Below are 23,385 nucleotides of genomic sequence, written 5' to 3'. Positions count from 1 at the left end.
CTCAGCAGGGCGGTGGGCGCGGCTCCCAGGGACGGGGCCTAACCAGAGCCCCGCCCTCCTGGCATAAAAAGGCGGCCCTGGCGCTTGTAGGCTCGTACACAGCGGGATGGACGGCGTGGGCGGAGGTCCCGAGCACGGGGCTCCCTGGAAGAGGATGTCTAAAGAGGTAGGCGGATCACTGGGAGAGGCTGGGACTGAGGAGTGTGGTTCAGAGATGAGATGGGGGTTGAGAGAAAAGTTTAGAACCACTACTGTGGGCGCCGTTGATAGCCTACTGCGTGCCAGCTCCCAAAAGCTTTAGCACTGTGATTTATTGATATTTTACTTCTCACCACAGGTAGGCTTTTGCTAGCCTGATTTTAAGGGTAGAGGAAATGGAAGCCCTGGCTATGTTTTTCTACTTTGGTTTATTTTTTTGGCCGCACTGCGCGGCATGCAGGATCTTAGTCCCCTGACCACGGATTGAACCCGTGCCCCTGCAGTGGAAGTGCGGATTCCTAACCACTGGACAGCCAGGGAAGTCCAGCCCTGGCTATGTCAATATCCATAAACCGCGATAAGGTTGGGGCCGAAGTTCCGGACCTTAATCTGTGGTTGTGCAATGTGTGGAGGATGTGTCAGACCTGAAGGAGTAAATACCGGAGGGCTGGTATTTACCGAGGGATGGCTATGGGGTTAGAAACCACATATGCAAAGCATTTGTTATGCTTATCATTCAGTTATAATTTCCTAACCAGTTTTCCTACATTTCAGGTAGTGGTTCTTTCTCTGGTCACGGACGCCTCTAAGAATGTGGTGACAGTTACAGATACTGCCCCCATGAAATCCTAACCTCTCTCTTTCAGTCTCTCTCTGTCTGTCTGTCTCTCTCTGTCTCACACATAGACACACACACACACACACACACACACACACACACCCCTATAGTATCAGAGCACTTTCAGAAACCCATTGCATTATCATTATTATAAATAATAGCAGTAATAAAAGATGATGATGATAGCAGTCACAGAGTGTGCGAGGTATGACTGCAAACATCCGACGGGCATAGATTGTAGAGATCCAAAGACCCCTGGCCGAGGACCCTGTTCAATGGGAAGAGGGGGAAACCCACATTTGAGTGGTTAGCTTGACTTCATTTACATGCCTTATAGCTTTCAGCCTCACAAGGTATACAGCCTCACAAGGCTGAAAGCTATAAGTCATGTGAATGAAGTAAAGTACTATTGTTTTGCCCATTATACAGATGAGGGAACTGACTGTAAGTAAGTTGCCCAGGGTAAAAGAGCCTGCAAGTGATGGAGCTTGGATGGCACTCAGCCCATCTGATTCCAGAGCCCAAGACCTTTCCATGAGGCCACCTGTCTTCAAATTTTCCAGTCCAGCCTTCACCTGTTTTTTTGTTGTTGTTGTTTTGCCTCTGAGCCCTTTCTCCAAAACCTGGTTCCTTATTACTTTCTGCATTAAGTCTGAACATCTTAGTTTGACATTCAAGACCCTCCACCCCACAGCCCCCGCTTCCCAGCCTCACCTCTGTGTTTCAGCAATCTGGCTGGTCAACATTTCCAAACTGACCTTTGATTCCTTCCTCTTCACCTCTGTTTCACTGATTGTGCTGCGTCCACCTGCAGTCAGAATCATACCTTTTCAGGGAATATCAGCTCTCCATCACTTTCTCTGCAGTGGCCACCACAGCTCCCTGGCTTCCTGTGGTCTTAGCTGCTGTGGAAGTGGTACCCATGATGGCATTAACTGGGACAGATCTATGGGACCTCATTTCCCTGTAAGGCTGTCCCGCTGGTTAAAGGCATGGCCATTGCTCTAGACCATGGATCTGGCAGCATCTGCAATGTTGTATCTGAAACGCCTAATTAGTTACTGGGGGGAGAGTGGGGAGTGGATTGCCAGGCTGGAGACTGGGGGGCTTGAAGGAAGCTAAGGGCATCTATGAGAGCCTGAGATATCAGGGAAGGGGCTTCTCCAGGCTGAGAGGAGCATCCAGGCACACGGAGGGGCGGGAGCACAGTCTGCGTGGAGGTCAAAGGTCTTATGGAACTTCGTGTCTGTGTCCCGTAGGAGCTGGAGAATCAGTACTCCCCCAGCAGATGGGTCGTCCGACTGGGAGCAGAGGCGGCCTTGAGGACCTACTCACAGATGGGAAACGAGGGTACCGGGGGATCTCTCTGTGGCCGCTTCAGGTGGACTTTAGCATGTGGCAGTGTTTCAGGATGCCGGAGCGGGGAGGAGGAGCCTCCCAGCCCCAGCCTCTTGGGACAGTTCCCAAAGTCCAGGCACCTCATCTGCTCGGGGCCAGGCGCCCCGGAGCCCTTGCTGCAGGACTGCCGGAGGCAGGGCAGGGGCAGTGACCATGCTCCACCTCCCCTCCTGCTCAGCCAACCTGCTAACTATGCCCAGGCCCTAAGGCCACAGTGGCCCAGGGAAGTGGAGTGAAAAAAGGAACGTGGCTGCTAAATGTGGGATGTTGTTGCTATCTACAAAAAGCAAAGAAGTCTTTTTTTTTTTCTTTAGAGAAATCAGGGCTTGGGAATCTGTAAGCTAGTGAAGTCTCAGGGTTAATTCCCATCCCAGCCCTGGCTCTCTAGAGTGTTGTGCTACCACTTTTTGAGCTGCATTGGGCAGGTGGGCTCCATGGGGGATATGTGGGTGAGGGAGCAGCCAGCCTCTCCTCCAAGTCGGAAAACTGGATGTTGGCAAATGAGCTTTGTTTCAGCAGGCTGACTGGAGCTCCCAGGGTTGGTGGTTCTCTACACTGAGATAACCCAGCTGGAGGGACAGGATAGTGGGGGTTTATTCCAGCACATTTCAGCGCCCTCTCTGTCCTGATAGGGGATGGAGCTGTGTCCTGGGCTCTTCAGAGTCCCCTACTGTGCCTAGCTCTGCACCAAATATGTCTCTATATACTCAATATATGTTTGAGTGCGCAGAGAAACCTACATGAGCTGGTAGAAAACCTGTTTGTCTATTGTAATTGTCTTGAGGGAGAAAAGAGCTGACCCTGTAGAGAAAGGGAGTCTCTCATAAGAAGCAAGGGCTAAGAAGAGACTCTGAGGCTGTTGCCCTCAGAGACTGTCACCCTCAGAGACTGTCTTTAGCAATCCCTCCTGAGAAGCCCTATGGACAGCTTTACATTCACATCCTACCTCCCTTCCTATTTTCGATGCTCCAGCTGGCCCAGAGGTGCCACAGGTGCATCTGCCCCATTTCATTGGTGAAGAAGGTGAGTGCGACAACAGGGGGGCATTAGGGCCAGGCGAGTGGGTGGAGCCATGCATGCTCAGGGTTGGAGGCTGTCTCTATTGGAAATGTTGATATTTCTTTCATCATGGACTTTTTGGCATTAATTTTGATTTTAAAAAATATTGCACTTAAATATTATCTTTGTATTGGTCAGCTCAGGCTGCCATAGACTGGGTGGTTTAAACAATAGGAATCTCTTTCTCCCAGTTCTGGAGGCTGAGAAGTCCAAGATCAACGTGCCAACTGAAAAAAAAAAAAAGGTGCCCAGTGATTTGGTTCCTTGCTGAGGGTACTCTTCCTGGCTTGCAGATAGACCCCTTTCCCTGCATCCTCACATGGCAGAAAGAGAGAGGAAGAAACGCTTGCTCTTCCTCTTCTTATAAGGCCACTAATCTCATCACAAGGGCTCCACCCTCATGACCTCAACTAAACCTAATTACCTCCCAAAGTCACCATCACATTAGGGTATGAATTTTTGGGAGGCACAAGCCTTCAGCCCATAGCGATCCTCATTACTGAGTCTTTGGTGCCCCACACCATGCTGTGCCTGAGGTAAGTGTCTCACTCACCCCATCCTAGTCCTGCATGATGAGGTTAAACAACTCACCCAAGCACACGTGGCTAGGGACAGCCACCACTTCCCAGAGCTGAGCTTCCAGGTAAGAGGGGAGCAGGCTGACAAGGGGTGATGAGAGGCAGGTGGCGTTGGTGGGTGCCCACCAGCTGCCTCTCTTGGTGGAGTTCCCCAGACCTCTGGACTTGCAGATTGCTCCCTTGGAGTTAAACTCCCAGGAGATGGCGAAGGAATGTAAAGCAGAAAAAATGAACAGTGGAATCCCCCGCCAACCCAGAAAACCTCTCCACAAAGGTAGAAGAGAAAGAAAACATGATTTTTAATTGAGTAAGGAGATTGCAAAACCAGAAAGAAACCTCACCCTTTTATACAGCCAGGCTTATATCCCTAGGGCATACCTGTTCTCAAAATCAGCATACCTGTATTCAAGCAAGAGGACCTGAGGGCACTATCTACTGCACTAGTCCATCCTAATTCCATAAGGGTGGCCATCTGTGTTTGCAAATTGCCTTTATCCAGAGGAAGGTGAGAAATTCCCATATCCTTAAGGCAAGAGGTGGTTTTGCAACTTGGAGCCAGGTGCCTGCAGAAGTTAGGGTCCTGCCCTCCCATGGGGTATCTTGCTCGATAATTATATTTCAAAGGGAGAGCTCCCAGGTCTTTGAGAAGAACGTTCCTAGGTTGTAAAACTGGCAAGAGACTCTTTTAGCTTTAAAAAATATTTACATATGGGGAATTCCCTGGCAGTCCAGTGGTTAGGACTCCACACGGAGGGCCGGGGTTCAGTCCCTGGTATGGGAACTAAGATCCCACAAGCCACGCAGCGATAGATAGATAGATAGATAGGTAGCTAGATAAAATATTTACACACATACCCAAAGGGGTAGAGAGGATATTTGATGAGGTCTCCTAAAAATAAATGCTCTAAGAAAAGGGAGGAAGGTAAACTCTTTTCCGTTTTTGCACTACGGAGAATGAAAGTGGTTTTTTTTTTTGTTTTTTTTTGCTATATGCAGGCCTCTCACTGTTGTGGCCTCTCCCATTGAGGAGCACAGGCTCCGGACACGCAGGCTCAGCGGCCATGGCTCACGGGCCCGGCCGCTCCGCAGCATGTGGGATCTTCCCGGACCGGGGCACGAACCCGTGTTCCCTGCACCGGCGGGTGGACTCTCAACCACTGCGCCACCAGGGAAGCCCTGAATAGGTCACTTTTATCCTCCACCAAGGCCTGGCCTCTCTCAGGCTGGGCACCTGGGGACAGCTGGGTGAGCACGGGCAGAGGGAGGTTTGAAGAACTGTTTCCTCTCCCAGTAGCTATTAAATTTGGTTAACAAGACTCAGTAAAAACACATTGCACAAGAAACTAAAGGAGGTATACGTATAACCCTGCTTGGGGCACAGTTCCAAACTCCCATTCCCCCAAACCACGCCTCGCCCCAGGAGCACCAATCACCAGCGAGGTGGGTGGGGCCTCGTGATTGACAGCCCCTGCGACTGAGAGCCTCTCTGCGGTCCCCTCCTGGCTTTCAAGGCTGAGATTGAGCTTTTTCCTCTCCATCAGAAAAACCAAAGGAAGAAAACAAAGGCACGCAAAATACAGGCCCCAATTTTGTTTTACTGTGATAAAATACACATAACATAAAATGTACCACTTTAACCATTGTAAAGTGTACAATTCAGCAGCATTTAGTACCTTAACGATGTTGTACAACCATCTCTATCTGGTTCCAACACTTTCATCACCCCAGAAGGAAAGCCCCTACCCGTTAAGCAGCCCCCTGGCAACCACTGACTGCTTTCTGTCTCTATGGATTTTCCTATTCTGGACGTTTCGTATAAATGGAATCCTACAAGATGTGGTCTTTTGTGTCTGGTGGCTTTCCCTTAGCATAATGTTTCCAAGGTCCAACCATGTTGTAACAAGTCAGTGCTTCATTCCTTTTTATGGGTGAATAATTTTCCATTGTATGGATGGACCACGTTTTGTTTATTCATTCATCCGTTGATGGACATTTGGGCTGTTTCTACCTTTTGGCGATTGTGAAAAGTGCTGTTGTGAACATTCATGCACAAGTTTTTGTTTGAAAGCCCTAATTTCTTGTTAAGTTCAATAGACACAGCCATTCTACCAAACTGCATGTATTCCAAATGTTTACCTCCACCTTTTTACTTAGTTCATCATGGACCAGTAGCAAACGGTGTGGGAAACCCATTGTCCACAGACCACATTGTAATAGCCCTGCTCTGCACTCTCTGAGGTTGGCTATTTTTAGGCAACAATTGTTTTCTGATTACAAAAGGAGCATTTGCTGATTGAAAAGGATTTTAGAAAATAAAACCGTCAATAATTGTCACCCATTGTTAACATTGTGATATGGTTTCTTCTAGTCTTTTTTTTCTTCTAGGAGAAAGCGTTCTGTACTTATAATGTGCAATCTTGTTTTTAATAGCATAAACAGCCTTAGAAATTATTTCTAGAAGAGATACTATGTATAAAATAGAGAAACAACAGGATATATTATATAGCACAGGGAAATATAGCCATTGTTTTGTAATAACTTTAAATGGAGTATAATCTATAAAATGTTGAATCACTGAGTTGTACACCTGAAACTAATATAATATTTTAAGTCAACTACACTTCAATTTTAAAAATTCTTTCTAACCCAAAAGAATTGAAAATAAGTTCTCAAACAAGTACTTGTACACACATGTTCATAGCATTACTCACAGTTGCCAGAAGGTAGAAACAGCCCAAACATTCATCCACAGATGAATGGATAAACAAAACGTGATATGTCCATACAATGGAATACTTTTTGGCCCTAAAAAGTAATGAAGTACTGATACATACTAGAACATGGATGGACCCTCAAAACATAATGCTCAGTGAAGGAAGCCAGGAACAAAAGGTCACATTTATGTGAAATGTCCAGAATAGGGAAATCCATAGGAACAGAAAGCAGTTAGTGGTTGCCAGAGTCTGGGCTAAGGGGGGGTTTGTGGAGACACTGCTTAATGGGTAGGGGGTGTTCTTCTGGGGTGATGAAAATGTTTTGGAAGTAGATAGAGGTGATGGTTGCATGACATTGTGAATGTGCTAAGTGCCACTGAATTGTTCACTTTAAAATGGTTAATTTTTTAAATTTTATTTATTTTTGTCTGCATCGGGTCTTTGTTGCTGCGTGCGGGCTTTCTCTAGTTGCAACGAGTGGTGGGGCTACTCCTCGTGGCGGTGCAGGGGCTCCTCATTGCGGTGGCTTCGCTTGTTGCGGAGAACGGGCTCCAGGCGCGCGGGCTTCAGCAGTTGTGGCACGCGGGCTCAGTAGTTGTGGCTCGCGGGCTCTAGAGCACAAGCTCAGTAGTTGTGGCGCACAGGCTTAGTTGCTCCATAGCATGTGGGATCTTCCCGCACCAGGGATCGAACCTGTGTCCCCTGCATTGGCAGGCGGATTCTTAACCACTGCGCTACCAGGAACGTCCCTAAAATAGTTAATTTTGTTATGTGAGTTTCACCTCAATAAACTATTTTTAATCTTTTGCAGCACTACCACTTCTCTCTGTCCATCTGCAAATCCTCATGCCCCGGGGGCATGGGGCACTGTGCTAGGTGCTGGGAAGAAGGGGGAGCCTTTGTCTTCTCTCCTGACCCCCCCTCTCCACTTCTTCAGCCTGTGCCACTCTGCTGGTTTCCACCCCCTCCTCCTGGGAAGCTTGGTTTTTCTCTGACTTTGGTTATCACAGATTTGGCTATGAACTCACTGTGACTGAGCCCCAGAACCCCACCCCACTGACCTCCCCCAGCTTCTCCAGCTTGTCCACTGGTTCTGGCAGACAATCCCTTCCAATTTGTGTTCACTGCTCTAAAAATCCCGTATTCTACATATTCATCCCTCCCCCCCTCCCCGCCCACTCCCTAGAAGCCACTGATCTTTTCACTGTTTCCGTGGTTTTACCTTTTCCAGAATGTCCTATGGTTGGAATCATACACTGTGTAGCCTTTTCAGATTCTGGCTCATTTTTATAGCACATGTTACCACCTGACATCTTTCTGTAACTGCTTGTCCCCCTCACTAAGGGGTAAGCCACATGTGATTTGGATTTTTTTATTATTTTGTCACTACAATATTCCAAAATGGGCACAAGGCTGCTGCTTATATAAGTATTTGTTTGCTAAATGAATTAAAAGACTGGGGGAGAATAGTTCTGAAACTAGATGGAGGCTGATGGGCCCCAGCCTCCTCTTAAATTGCTGCCACAGACGTGATGAACCCTTGGTCTTCAGCTGTGACTGTCTGATGGGTCTCCCCGCCCCATGCCTGCATTAGTCTCTAGGGACTCTGGCCCCTGCTCCCCCTAATTGCTCTAACACAAGGCTCAGTTGGGTCCAGGGACCTGGAGTTTCTCTCTGTAAGAGCTGTGACACTTTGGACTGTGACTAATAGAAACCGAAGTTTTGCTTTTTCAAAAAAGGAAGTTTGTAATAGGGTTTATGCTGGGGTGTCTTGTTGGAGCCCTCCTGTGCTGCCTGTAAGTGCAGCGCCTGGAGGGCTGGCAGGATTCACGCTCTGGAGGAGGCAGTGGGTCCCCCCATTCTCTGTCCTTGCAGCCAGCTGCCCGCCATCGCCGTCACACCACCTCCTGGAGAGAGGCAGTTTCTCTGGCTCAGGGTTGGTTGGGTTTTTTAATACTGGAGGAAGACTTTTTTATGCATGATAACGAATATCGATAGCTGCTTGGTTTTAATTGCTCTTCAGCTTAGGGCATAAACTGCATCATCTTTTTCTTAGTTTTGGCACAGCATCAATCTTGTTGGTCCACGTACACTTCCAGAACCCTTGCGTTAATTAAATTGCTCCCCTTTGCTGAGCCTGCTGTGTTGACAAGCTTGTCGGGAACAAACACCTTCACACGGTGCTGGTAGGAGGGTGGTTGGCAAACCCCCCAGAGAAGGTGAGCAGGGGAGCCCCAGGGCCTTTGGGGGGAGTGTGGGGGCTGTTATGGACCGAATTTTGTGTCTCCCCAAAATTCACATGTAGAAGCCCTAACCCCTACTGTAGCTGCGTTTAGAGATGGGGCCTCTAAGGAAGTAATGAAGGTTAAATGAGGTCGTAAGGTCCTGATCCAGTAGGATTATTAGAAGAGACACAGAGGGCTCCTCTCCCTAGAGAGGGAGGGCTTGCACAGTGAGAAGGTCATCTGCCACCCCTGGGGAGGGCCCTCACCAGACATCACCCCAGCTGGCACCTTGACCCTGCCTTCCAGTGTCCAGAACTGGGCGAAATAAATGTCTGTCGTCGAAGCCCCCCCACTGCATGGCATTTCGTTAAGGCAGCCTCAGCAACTAAGATGGGAGGCTTAGATTGAATTTGCACCTCAGATCAACAGGATGTGATGCCAGTTATACCCGACGCACACGTGCGGCTGGAGGGAGCCCTGGTGAAAGCAGGGGAGTGGAGAGGGACTGTCCCTGCTCCCAAGGGAGTAGTGAAGGGGATCCAGGGTGGTCTCAGTAGGGGTGGGAAGAAGACTCAGGATTCCGGATAAGCAGAGAGGGAGCCAGGAGAATTTACTGGTGATCAGATGTGGTTTGTTTGGCCTAACAAGTGGTACTACTGGTTAAATAAATTAAGGTGCAGCCACAGGATGGAATAGCAAGTTAACTGTTCACGAAAAAAAGAAAAGAATGAGGAAGCTGTCTGTGTACTGATTGGGAAAGCTCTCCAAGAAATATGAAGTGAAACAGGCAGGGCAGAAATGTATTTCCTATGCTGCCCTTTGGATTAAAGGGAGAGAGAGTCCATATCCATATTAATAATAAGTCACCTTGGCAGGGATATTTCATGCAAATGCCTGTTGTGTATATATATATATATATATATATATTTTTTTTTTTTTTTTTTTTGAGGTACGCGGGCCTCTCACTGTTGTGGCCTCTCCCGTTGCAGAGCACAGGCTCCGGACGCGCAGACTCAGCGGCCATGGCTCACGGGCCCAGCCGCTCCGTGGCATGTGGGATCCTCCCGAACCGGGGCATGAAGCCGTGTCCCCTGCATCAGCAGGCGGACTCCCAACCACTACGCCACCAGGGAAGCCCTGTATATATTTTTTTTTTTTTTTTTTTTTTTTTTTTTTTTGTGGTACGTGGGCCTCTCACTGTTGTGGCCTCTCCGTTGCGGAGCACAGGCTCCGGACGCGCAGTCTCAGCGGCCATGGCTCACGGGTCCAGCCGCTCCGCGGCATGTGGGATCTTCCCGGACCGGGTCAGGAACCCGTGTCCCCTGCATCGGCAGGCGGACTCTCAACCACTGCGCCACCAGGGAAGCCCACAGCCCTGTATATTTTTTTAACCATATAAACATATTAGTTCTTCAAAAGAAAAATGAATGGCATTTCATTTATTTTTTAAGTTAATGCTCAGATAGCTCATAACTTTCACAGATTAAATTCCCATTGACTTTTCAACGCAACTTACAAGATGTGATGGAATTCTGAAAAAAGCACTTCAAATTATAATCGCAAATGCAATGCATTTGATTTGCTTAACAGAATCTCATGGTTCTAATCAAGTAAAACGTACCTATTTAATAGTGGATTGATTCAGTTAAGTGTGTCCTGCAGAGTGGTCTGCACCCAGCGTGGCACCTGGGGGCAGGTGAAGCCTGTTTGGGTCTGATCCTTGTAGAAGTCACACATCAGGCTCTGAGCAGTTGGTCGCTTGAAGCTTTAGGAGATGGGAAGCCCCCTTCCACCCCTCCATGGGAGAGGGAGTGGGAACCCACAGAACACAGCCAGCCTCATCCCTTTCCTAAGAAGCCTCCCCCGGCCTCGTTCCCTCACTCAAGGGTGGGGTGTTGGTGATGGCAAAATTGGTTTTTCAGCCACCTCACCTGTCCTGCAGAGGCAGCCTGGTCCCTGCTTTTGGCACGTGGGAAACTTGGCATCTGCCATCATTTTTATTTCTCTTGGCCTTGAGCAGTCCAGCAAAAATGGAGGCGGCCCATTTTAACAGTTTATTCACACTTGCATAAACACAATCTATGCAAACTATCTTCATCTACCTAGTTTGCCCTTTCTGGAATTGCAGAATCACCCAACCCAAGGGAGCCCTGGTGAATATTTTTGGGAAGGGGCTGGTGGACAGGGGGACCGTGGCCACCGAGGTTGGGGATCCGGAGGCTTCAGGGACAGGGATCCCAAGTTGAAGGTCTCTTCCCACCAATCTTCAGTATCAGAAAGATTGCAGTGTTCGTGCTGTATGGTATTTGTGTAACCTGCTTTCACTCTTTTTTTTTTTTTTTTTTTTTTTGCTGTACGCGGGCCTCTCACTGCTGTGGCCTCTCCCGTTGCGGAGCACAGGCTCCGGACACACAGGCCCCGCGGCCATGGCTCGCGGGCCCAGCCGCTCCGCGGCATGTGGGATCCTCCGGGATCGGGGCACGAACCCGTGTCCCCTGCATCGGCAGGCGGACTCTCAACCACTGCGCCACCAGGGAGGCCCTGCTTTCACTCTTTACATGGCAAAATACTCTCCCTCCAGTATTTCCTTTTAGATTAATGCATTTTTGCGTCCTGTTTATGTAATCTTTGCCTAGTCCAAGGTCATTAGGATTTCCTATTTTCTTTTCTAAAAGCTTTATTGTCTTTGCTTTCACATTTAAAGCTGTGGTCCATCTGGAATTGATCTGGTGTGGTGTGAGGTAGGGATCAAGAAACTATTTTTTTCTCCTTTCAGATATTCAATTGACCCAACACTACTTACTGAAATATTTATTCATTACATAATTTTCTTTTTCTTTCTTTTTTTATACACTTTTCATTTTAAAAATTAATTTTTATTGGAGTATAGTTGCTTTACAATGTTGTGTTAGTTTCTGCTGTACAGCAAAGTGAATCAGCTATACATATACATGTATTCCCTCTTTTTTGGATTTCCTTCCCATTTAGGTCACCACAGAGCATCACAGTTTTCTTTTTTTTTTTTTTTTGGCTGCACCACATGGCTTGTGGGATCTTAGTTCCCTGACCAGGGATTGAACGCAGGCCCTCGGCAGTGAAAGTGCAAGTTCTAACCACTGGACCACCAGCGAATTCCCTACACAATCTTCTTTTAAGTGGTTATGATGTACCAGGTCCTGGGTGTACAGAGGTGGGCAAAGCAAAGCCCTTATCTTCTCAGAACTCATGTTCTAGTTAGGGTGACAGACAGGCAGTAAACAAGTAAAAAATATATGAAGGATTAATGAATGCTGGGATAAAAAATAAAGGAGAGGGGCTTCCCTGGTGGTGCAGTGGTTGAGAATCCACCTGCTAATGCAGGGGACATGGGTTCGAGCCCTGGTCCAGGAGGATCCCACATGCCTCGGAGCAACTAAGCCCGTGCACCACAACTACTGAGCCTGTGCTCTAGAGCCTGCGAGCCACAACCACTGAGCCCGCGAGCCACAACTACTGAAGCCTGTGCGCCTGGAGCCCATGCTCCACAACAAGAGAAGCCACTGTAATGAGAAGCCCACGCACGGCAACAAAGAGTAGCCCCCACTCGCCACAACTAGAGAAAGCCCACACGCAGCAATGATGACCCAATGCAGCCAAAAATAAATAAATTAATTTAAAAATTTTTTTTAAATAAATAAATAAAGGAGAGAAAGGGGACATACCATAATGTATTCTGCTTGTTTTCTATTGTAGATCACTTGGGCTGTGTCCAATGTTTTTATGTCATAAATAGCATTAGTGTGGGCATCTTTAAAACACGTCCTTAAGAATATTTCTGATTATTTCCTTATAATAAGTGTATGGATAAGGACTTATGCATCAAGGAATATGATCTTCTTGGGCTTTGATACATATTTCCAAGTTGCCCCCCGGGAAGAACTTACCAGTTTACACTCTCTGGCACCCAGTGGTGGAGGGAGCTGAGCTTCCTGGGTTTCAATGATTGAAGTGGGGTCTTGAGGGGACATTGTTTACTGCAACATGAACATACAGAGTCCCATCCCACCTCTAGGCCTTTGCCTTTGGTATTTAATTTACTTACAGTAAATTACGTAAATGTACTTCCTCCTTTCTCCTGACCCCAGTCCTACCAATTTTCACATCCCTCTGACCTCTCCCATCATGGTGCTCAATTATATATTCACATTGTTTTATTATCTGTTTATTTCAAGTGATTTTATATCTTAGTTCCTAGAAGGTTATTTTTCCAAATACTTGGAAAAGTTTATACTTCCCAGAGCACATAGCCAAGTGTAACACACATAATAAGCATGTAATAAAGTAGTGGTCGAATTGGTGCCTATCAGAACTGCCAGCTCACCAGAGACAGATGTCACAGATAGTACTGGCCCCCACTTGGATGGGCCAGTCTGATTTCTTTGTAACTATGCACCTGTGGGATGCTTCAGACCCCCAGCCCCGATTACCATGAGGACTTGGGGAAGCACTGATAGCTGGAGCTAACTGGTCAACCCAAAGGGGCTTTCGGCAAAAAGGTTTCTGCCTGAAATGAAATGGAGGTTGCTGCTGCCTGAGGTTGTGCTGACAGCGACTTGTCCATTTCTGGAGACAGCTACCAAGAGGGCCCAGGCCACCGGGAGGAACCTGCTCGATGTCCCCTATGGAGACGGCGAAGGGGAGAAACTGGACATCTACTTTCCTGAGGCAGTGTCTGAAGGTAAGCGGGGGCTAGTGGTCCCCCATGGATCTCAGCAGGGAGCCCTGCCTCGGCCCACACGCCCTTTGTTTTGTCCTACAGCCTTGCCGTTCCTCGTGTTTTTTCATGGAGGATACTGGCAGAGTGGAAGGTGAGTCGGGGGATTTGGATGAATGGAGAAAAAGGGAGATTCATCTTTGCCTGGACTCTTCATCTCCTAGGGCTGCTGCAACAACTTACCACAAACTTGGGGCCTCCAACCACAGAAATGTCTTACCTCACAGTTCTGGAGGCCAGAAGTCTGAAATTCATCAAGGTGTGGGCAGGGATGTGCTCCCTCTGAAGGCTCTGGGGAGGACCCGTTCTTACCTCTTGCAGCTTCTGGGGTGTCTGGGTCTTTCTCGCCTTGTGACCACATCACTTCAACCTCAACTTTCATCTTCACATGGTCTTTGTGTGTCTGTATTTCAATCCTCCCTCTCCTTTCTTTTACAGTGTCACCAGTCATTTGATTTAAGGCCCATCCTAAATCTGGGATGATGCCATCTCAAGATTCTGAATTATATCTGCATAGCCCCTATTCCAAATAAGGTCACATTTGTAGGTACTGGGGTTTAGGATTTGGACATGTTTTTTGGGGGGACACTATTGGATCCACTATACCCAGTGAAAAGCCTGTTCAGTCTACTCTAATCAAATGGAAAACCACAGTGACTAACCATCCCTGTTTGCTCAGAAGTGAGTGGTTTCCCAGGACCTGGGGCTTTCAGTGGTAAAAAAAAAAAAAAAAGAGAGAGTCCCAGGCAAACTGGGACCACGGGTCATCCTAAGATAAGCAGAGGGGAATTTGGGATCTTCAGGGACACTGTTGTTCCCTAGGATCTTACTAAGGAGTTGCCTGTTATAGGATCTACTGCCCTTCAAGCATATCATCTTAATGCTACATTTATTGCATTTTTACCCTTTGCTTTGTGAAGCTCTCTACATGTCTCACCTCCTTCAGTTCTCAAAGACGGCACCCTAAGAGAAAGAACATAATTGTTCCTATTTTACAGAGGAGGAAATTAGGCTCAGAGGTTAAATATAGTCTCTAGGGTCCCATAGCTAGCATGTGATGTGGTAAGGACAAAGCCTCCCTTCTTCCCTTACTGCACCAGGTCAGAGAGGGACAGTGCTCTGGGTGGACAGGACACAGAAGCAGCCTAGTGGCCAAGTGGCCTCCAGTTGTCATGTCTTTGTCTCCTTCTGCAGTAAAGACTCGTCCGCCTTCATGGTCAGCCCACTGACAGCACAGGGAGTGGCTGTGGTGATAGTGGCTTATGACATTGCCCCCAAAGGTAATGAGGGTAGTCTTGCAGGTGCAAGGGCTGGTGGGCTGTGGAGGGGAGAGGGCCCCCGGCGGAGCCTGACATAGCTCCTACCCTCTGCACAGGCACCCTGGACCAGATGGTAGACCAGGTGACCCAGAGCATCGTGTTTGTCCAGAAACAGTATCCAGGCAACCAGTGGGTATCACTGTAGATTTTCCTTTTGTCAGACTGAGTGGGAGGACAGTGGATTAAGCTTCTTGGATGCAGCTCAACTGCCCCCTCTGGCTTTGGAGCAGAAGGCAAATTGGGACTCCTTGATACTGCCCTGTTGCTTTGGTTATACTGAATGCAAACCCAGCTCTCTGCTCTGACCCACCCAAGGGGAATTTACCTGTGCGGACACTCAGCTGGGGCCCACCTCGCTGCCATGATGCTCCTGGCCAACTGGACCAAGCATGGAGTCACGCCCAACCTCAAAGGTTTCCATGGGGACTGAGCCTGGCTGGGCATCATTCACCCTCCCCTGATGGGCCTGAGGGTCTGTAACAGCTGCTTGAAATTTCAACAGCTGTGAGCAGCTTGACCTCGGGGCTTTGAGCCTGAGGAGCAGGGCCTGCTTTGCTTCTTCTCTGCCCCCTACCCTGGTCTTGCCCCACTGGCCCTGGAGGCGGGCTGGCCCCATCGTGCCCCACCTGCAGCCTGGCTCTGTGACTGTTCTTTACCTTCACAGGCTTCTTCCTGGTGAGTGGGATCTATGACCTCGAGCCTGTCATGCACACCTCTGAGAACGCCTCTCTCCTCACAACCCTGTGAGTCATTTGTCCCCTCGTCCCCCAGCTGGCCTGCAGCCTGCGAGGAGGGCCAGGGGTGCAGCAAAGGCTGCTCTCTGTCCTGACCACACTTACTCCCTGCACCAGGGAGGATGCTCAAAGGAACAGCCCACAGTGGCACCTGAAGACAGCCCAGACACAGCCTGTGGATCCAGCCTGCCGCATCCTGGTGACTGTGGGCCAACACGACAGCCCCGAATTCCACCGACAGTCCAGGGAATTTTATCAGGTACCCCCAGCACCCCGCTTTTGGCTCGAGGTTGAGGGTCATGCAGTCTTATTATCTTCCTGTTTATTTCACCCAAACGGACCCCACGATACCAGTCATTTCTTCAATAGATACTTAGCACCTGGTATGTGCCAGGCAGCTACAAGAGCCCCTTTCCCCCCAACCCCCCACAGCCTCATGCTTCCTCTTCCCTCATTTCTCCTACTCAGACTCTGTGCCGAGGAGGGTGGAAAGCCTCCTTTGAAGAGCTCCATGATGTGGATCACTTTGAAATCCTTTGGAACCTAACCCAGAAGGACTACGTGCTCACCCAGGTGGGGCGCATCCCTTCACCGTGGACAGAATGTGTCCTGCTGTAGCCCCTACACATAAGGCGAGGTGGCCAGGCAGGGGGCATGGGGAGTCACCTCGCTGGCTCCTTGGAGTCCAGGAGGTTGGGGGACTTGACGATAGGGATTGAGTGCCACGCTTGCTTCCTGTACTTCACCTCCCTCTGAAACAGCCCCAGGTGATCTGCAGAGGCTGGTCCTGGGCACACAGGTGGGATCTGTATGGGGCTGTGGTGTGGATGGGGACAGGCAGGTACGAGCAAGTATTAGCCTGTTTGTGTGTAAAGCATAAAAGCAGCACCAGCTCCGTTGGGAAAGGAGGGATGGAGTTGGCCACATAAATGTTTATTATGATTTTTTTTTTTTTTGCGGTACGCGGGCCTCTCACTGTTGTGGCCTCTCCGGTTGCGGAGCACAGGCTCCGGACACGCAGGCTCAGCGGCCATGGCTCACGGGTCCAGCCACTCTGCAGCATGTGGGATCTTCCCAGACCGGGGCACAAACCCGTGTCCCCTGCATTGGCAGGCGGACTCTCAACCACTGCGCTACCAGGGAAGCCTGTTTATTACAATTTTAATGTGGAGAATCTTTTAAAAGTCTAAGGATGAAAAGGCACCTTCCTACACTGTTGGTGCAAATGTAAATTGGTACAGCCACTATGTAGAACAGCATGGAGGTTCCTTAAAAAACTAAAAATAGAGTTTCCATATGATCCAGCAATCCTACTTCTGGGCATATACCTGGAGAAAAGTATAATTCAAAAAGATACATGCACCCCAGTGTTCATAACAGCACTATTTATAATAGCCAAGAGGCAACCTAAATGTCCATCAACAGATGAATGGATAAAGATGTGGTATATATATATATTAGTCAGTTATAAAAAAGAATGAAATAATGGCATTTGCAGCAACATGGATTGATCTAGAGATTATCATACTAAGTGAAGTAAATCAGACAGAGAAAGACAAATATCTCATGATATCACTTACATGTGGAATCTTAAAAAATGATACAGGGACTTCCCTGGTGGTGCAGTGGTTAAGAATCCGCCTGCCAATGCAGGGGACAGGGGTTTGATCCCTAGTCCAGGAAGATCCCACATGTCGCAGAGCAGCTAAGCCCGTGCAGAGCAACTAAGCCTGTGCGCCACAACTACTGAGCCCGCGTGCCACAGCTAGTGAAGCCCACGTGCCTAGAGCCCATGCTCCAAAACAAGAGAAGCCACTACAATGAGAAACCCGCGCACCACAATGAAGAGTAGCCCCCACTCGCTGCAACTAGAGAAAGCCTGTGCACAGCAATGAAGACCCAACACAGCCAAAAACTAAATTAAAAAAAAAAATTAAAAGAAAAAATGATACAAATGAACTTATTTACAGAACAGGAATAGACTCACAGACATAGAAAACAAACTTATGGTTACCAAAGGGGAAGCGGGGGGGATAAATTAGGAATTTGGGTTTAACCTATACACACTACTATATATGAAGTAGAAAACCAACAAAGACCTACTACTGTATAGCACAGGGAACTATATTCAATATCTTGTAATAACCTATACTGGAAAAGAATTTGAAAAAGAATATATATATTATATATATATAACTTAATCACTTTACTGTATACCTGAAACACTGTAAATCAACTATATTTCAATTTATTTATTTATTTTAAAAAATTTACTTATTTATTGGCTGCACCAGGTCTTACTTGCGGCATGCATGCTCTTAGTTACGGCATGTGGGATCTAGTTTCCTGACCAGGGATCAAACCTGGGCCCCTGCATTGGGAGCATGGAGTCTTAACCACTGGACCACCAGGGAAGTCCTGACTATACTTCAATTTAAAAAATTATTTTAAAAAAATCAAAGGCTAGATTGGGGAAAATATTTGCCATGGACCTGGAAAATATACAGTTACTATTTTTTTTCTTTTTTTTCTGGGAAAGTGGGTACCTGATTAACTTTACTTTTTTTTATATTTCTTTTTCCTCCAGTTTTATTGAGATATAATTGACATACAGCACTGTATAAGTTTAAGGTGTACAGCATAATGATTTGACTTACAAACATCATGAAATGAACCACAATAGGTTTAGTGAACATCCATCATCTCACAGATACAAAAGAAAAGAAAAAGAAAAAAATATTTTTCCCTTGTGATGAGAACTCTTAGGATTTACTCTTAACAACTTTCATATATAACATAGAGCAGTGTTAATTAAATTTATCATGTTGTACATTACATCCCTAGTGCTTATTTATCTTACAACTGGAAGTTTGTACCTTTTACCACCTTCCTCCAATTCTCCCTCCCCCCCATTCCCAGTTAGTTGCCACCTCAATAGGACTTTTCTTTTTAACATTTTTAAAAATTATTTATTTATTTATTTATTTATTTTTGGCTGCATTGGGTCTTCTTTGCAGTGCACAGGCTTCTAATTGCGGCAGCTTCTCTTGTTGTGGAGCATGGGCTCTAAGTGCGCTGGTCAGTAGTTGTAGCACGCTGGCTTCAGTAGTTGTGGCATGCAGGCTCATTAGTTGTGTCTCACAGGCTCTAGAGCGCAGGCTCAGTAGTTGTGGCATACGGGTTTAGTTGCTCTGAGGCACGTGGGATCTTCCTGGACCAGGGCTTGAACCCGTGTCCCCTGCATTGGCAGGCGGATTCTTCACCACTGTGCCACCAGGGAAGTCCCTCCATAAGGCTTTTATAGCGTTCAGTTTTAATTCACATAGTTAATATCCTTACCACACAAAGAGCACTTTCAAATCAATAAGAACAGTTCCTTTTTTAAATTGAAATTTAGTTGATTTACAATATTATATTAGTTTCAGGTGTGTAACATAGTGATTTAATATTTTTATATAGCCTATACTCCATTTAAAGTTATAAAATATTGGCTATATTCCCTGTGCTGTACAATATAACCTTGTAGCTTATTTATTTTATACGTAGTATCAATAGTTTGTACCACTTAATAAGAGCAGGTCTTATTTCCCTTTAAGAAGAGAAATAAATAGAAAAAATGGACAAAAATAAGTGATAATTCAAAAAGAAATATAAATGGCCAGTAAACATGGGGGAAAAGTAAGCTGCATTAGTGATCATAGGAATGTAACTGAAATGGGACTTCCCTGGTGGTCCAGTGGTTAAGACTTCGCCTTCCAATATAGGGGGTGCAGGTTCAATTCCTGGTCGGGGAGCTAAGATCCCACATGTCTCGCAGCAAAAACCCAAAACATAAAACAGAAACAATATTGTAACAGATTCAATAAAGATTTTAAAAGTGGTCCACATCCAAAAAATCTTAAAAAAAAAAGAAAGAAAGAAATGTAACTGGAAATGAGTCCTTTCCCACCTATCACAGGAAATGTTCTAGTTATAATAGTGCCCAATGCTGGTGAAGACACAGTGAAGGGGGCCTCCCCCATCCTGCGGGTGGGAGCACACGTTGGCCTGATGTTTCGGGAGTACAGCCTGGCAATATGGACCCAAACCCACTGACCCAGTAATTCTGCTGCTTGGAATTTGTCTTCAGGATAATCAGAGAAACACAGAAAGATAGTCTCTGTAGCTTTATTAATGTTCTAAACTTGGAAATAACCTAAATGTCTAATGAGGTTAAATTATGATATAATCAGGTAACAGAGTGAAGTTTGTGAAAATTAGTTAGGACATGTCAAATTGCTTCAGAGGGGGCTTCCCTGGTGATGCAGTGGTTGAGAGTCCGCCTGCCGATGCAGGGGACACGGGTTCGTGCCCCGGTCCGGGAAGATCCCCCATGCCGCGGGGCGGCTGGGCCCGTGAGCCATGGCCGCTGAGCCTGCACGTCCGGAGCCTGTGCTCCGCAACGGGAGAGGCCACGACAGTGAAAGGCCTGCGTACCGCAAGAAAAAAAAAAAATTGCTTCAGAGATAAGAGCAAAAACACAAAAATTAACTGGCCTAGTATCTTCCTAGTTTTATGATACATAGATAGCTAGACCCTTAGAGGCATATATATGCATCCGAAAAAAACGTTTACCAGTGGTGTTACAGTGGATTTTAAAAATCAATTTCCACATTTTCTACCATGAACATGTATTACTTTTTTTTAACTGGGGAAAAACAAGCACCCAATAATGACATCTCTTAAAGAAACCTAATAAATATTTTAGATTTGGAGGGCCATATGGTCTGTGACACAACTACCCAACTCTGCCACTGTTGCTCAAAAGCCGCCAGAAACAATTCATAGGTGAATAAATGTGGCTTTGCTCCAATAAAACTGTACTTATGGATACAGAAATTTGAATTTTATGGAATTTTTACATGTCACAAAAATATTCTTTTTTTGATTTTTTTCCCAACTGTTTAAAAATGTAAAGCCAGGGGGCTTCCCTGGTGGCACAGTGGTTGAGAGTCCGCCTGCCGATGCAGGGGACAGGGGTTCGTGCCCTGGTCCGGGAAGATCCCACATGCCGCGGAGCGGCTGGGCCCGTGAGCCATGGCCGCTGAGCCTGCGCGTCCGGAGCCTGTGCTCTGCAACGGGAGAGGCCACAACAGTGAGAGACCCGCATACCGCAAAAAAAAAAAAAAAAAAAGTAAAGCCATTCTTAGCTCATGGGTCATACAAAAACGGGCAATGAGTGGGTGACATTTCAAATGAGAGGTGGGAAAGGACTCATTTAAGTTACGTTTCTGTGATTGAAAATTTAGCCTGTTTCTTTAATCAAATTCCTCCCAAGAGATCCTCACAAGAGCCTCTCCAACTCTGGAGCTTTCGTATTTTTCCCTCCTGCTGCAGATTATTTTGAAAACAATCTTCCAGGAGTCCTGATGACACCTGAACCCCTGCCGCCAGCATGGACCCTGACTTGTGAAACTTCTCCCAAGAGCCTGACTGCTTCCCATTCTTGCCGGGCTCAGTTTTCCCTGTGCCCAGCAGCGCCTCTGTTTGTCCACCCACCCCGGCCAGGGTCCATTCCCCTCACTGCTCTGAACACGAGTACAAATCTCCATGGCCTGCCCCTGGCCTGGATCGAGCGGGTTCCGGGGAAGGTCTGGCCCAGGTCCACGCCATGTGTGATACCCAGAGTCTGGCCCACAGTCTGCTGAGAGGGTGAAACAAAAGTGACAACTCCCAACCAAAATGAAGAGTAAGAGCTCCCCAAACCAGTTTTTGTTCTGTGTTTTTGTTTCACTCCTTTGTCTACTCTGTCCTGGGCTCCACCTGACGTCTGGATTTGTCCCGGAAAGCCCTGGGATTTTATCCTTGGGGCTAACACCTTGACTGACAGGACAGTGACATCCACAGGTAGGACACGCTTCCTCTGCCACTCCCCCAACACACACACAGGGGTGTGTGTGCATTCAGTTCCCAAGGAGCCAGCTGGGTCCACCCACCATCCACCACACCCCTCTCTAGCCCACTCTGAATAGCTAGCAGTTCAAGAATGATTGATTATAGCAAAAATAGGTAATAGCCTAAATATTCATCAGTAGGAAGTAAGTACATCTGAGCAGCTGACCATCATTAGAAAGAGGTCTGTGTTTATAATGGGGGAACACCTCCAAGACATACTATTACCTGACAAAGAGCAAGATGCTCAACGATACAATATAGTACCATCTCAACAGCATTACCTAATACTCACAAAATGACATGTTTCTGTGTGTGCACACAAGTGTGTGAATGCAGAGAAAAAGTTTGGGGAGCCTCCACACCTAACACCTCTGCTCCCCTCTGGGGAGGGAAGTGGCATTGGGAACATGAGGATGGGGTGTTTTGGCTTTATCTGGATTCTTTGGGTCTTTTAGGATAAGAATGTAATGAGGCAAAAAAACCCTAATGGGACCTAATTACATTTAAAAGCTTTTGCACAGCAAAGAAAACCATCAACAAAATGAAAAGACGACCTACTGAATGGGAGAAAATATTTGTAAATGATATGATCGGTAAGGGGTTAATATCCAGGGCTTCCCTGGTGGCGCCGTGGTTGAGTCCGCCTGCCGATGCAGGGGACACGGGTTTGAGCCTTGGTCCGGGAAGATCCCACATGCCGAAGAGCAACTAAGCCAGTGTGCCACAACTACTGAGCCTGTGCTCTAGAGCCCATGCTCCACAACAAGAGAAGCCATGACAATGAGAAGCCTGCACACCTCAACGAAGAGTAGCCCCTGCTCGCTGCAAGTAGAGAAAGCCTGCGCGCAGCAACAAAGACCCAACGCAGCCAAAAATAGATAATTGGGAAAAAAAAAAAACCTCATGGAAAAGACCTAAGCAGCTGAAGTTTTCAGTAAAATAAAAATTTAAATGGTAAAAGTTGGAATATGTTGGTGCCAAATAGAAAATGAATCACAGAAATACGTTAACCTGATGGTGTTTGATCCAGAAGATATATTTTTTTATTTGTTTGTTTGTTTATTTATTTATTGGCCACGCCACCAGGGATTGAACCTGTGCCCTCGGCAGTGAAAGCACCGAGTCCTAACCACTGGACCGCGAGGGAATTCCCTGGAAGATATATATTTTTATACAGATGCTATCAGTATTGATAGAACTCTGATTAAAATATCCTAGGATGAAAAAGGCAGGGTCAACATCCACCCAGACAAGATGGAGCAAGCCATGTCCTGGTCTGATGATTGTGAGGACAGGTTGGCAATATTAAAAAATGTTGAAAAGACACACACACACTTTCCCAGCAATCCTGCTTGCAGATGTTTATGCTACAGGCATAGTTGCACATGTTTTTGTGTCTGTTTGCTGTAGTACAATTCATAATAGCAAAAAAAAAAATTGGAGATACCCAATGGGAAATTGGTTAATTGGAATTAGGGTAGACCATCCAATAAACACCATGCAGATATTATAAAACGTGTTGAGATCTCTAGGTGCTGATAAAGCTGAGATGTGCTGTTACCTGAAAAGACAGGATGCCAAGTGGTGTATGCGTGCGCGCACACACACACACACACACACACACATATCTGGAAGTATACATAGAAACTGCTGAAAAGTTTCTTTCTGCTAGAGGTCTTTGGGGAGAGGAAGACTTCCTTCCCATTGCATGATTTTTGCTTTTACAGCATTGATATGTCACTCTTACAGTAGAGGAAAAATGTGTTCACAAAAGTTTTGGTGAGACTAGATGGCCATAAGGTAATATCTAGCATTGATATTTTATGATCTCAAAACAGTTTTGTCTGATCATCA

At 46.8% G+C, this 23,385-nt stretch overlaps 1 protein-coding gene across 1 annotated transcript; it reads left to right on the top strand.

The window, feature by feature from the left end:
- The first annotated feature begins 106 nt into the window (after positions 1-106).
- Positions 107-21,331, top strand: AFMID (arylformamidase). The gene is made up of 11 exons (XM_060081359.1): positions 107-166; positions 2,077-2,167; positions 13,404-13,508; positions 13,590-13,638; positions 14,739-14,824; positions 14,920-14,992; positions 15,179-15,276; positions 15,528-15,606; positions 15,715-15,856; positions 16,066-16,170; positions 20,974-21,331. Exons 1-11 carry the CDS (start codon positions 107-109, stop codon positions 21,004-21,006), a joined length of 921 nt encoding a protein of 306 aa, XP_059937342.1. The 3' UTR covers positions 21,007-21,331.
- Positions 21,332-23,385: the final 2,054 nt, after the last annotated feature.

This window comes from Mesoplodon densirostris, chromosome 18 (genome assembly GCF_025265405.1).
Source record: "Mesoplodon densirostris isolate mMesDen1 chromosome 18, mMesDen1 primary haplotype, whole genome shotgun sequence".
Taxonomy (NCBI): Eukaryota; Metazoa; Chordata; class Mammalia; order Artiodactyla; family Ziphiidae; genus Mesoplodon; species Mesoplodon densirostris.
This window is presented reverse-complemented; position numbering and strand designations above follow the sequence as displayed.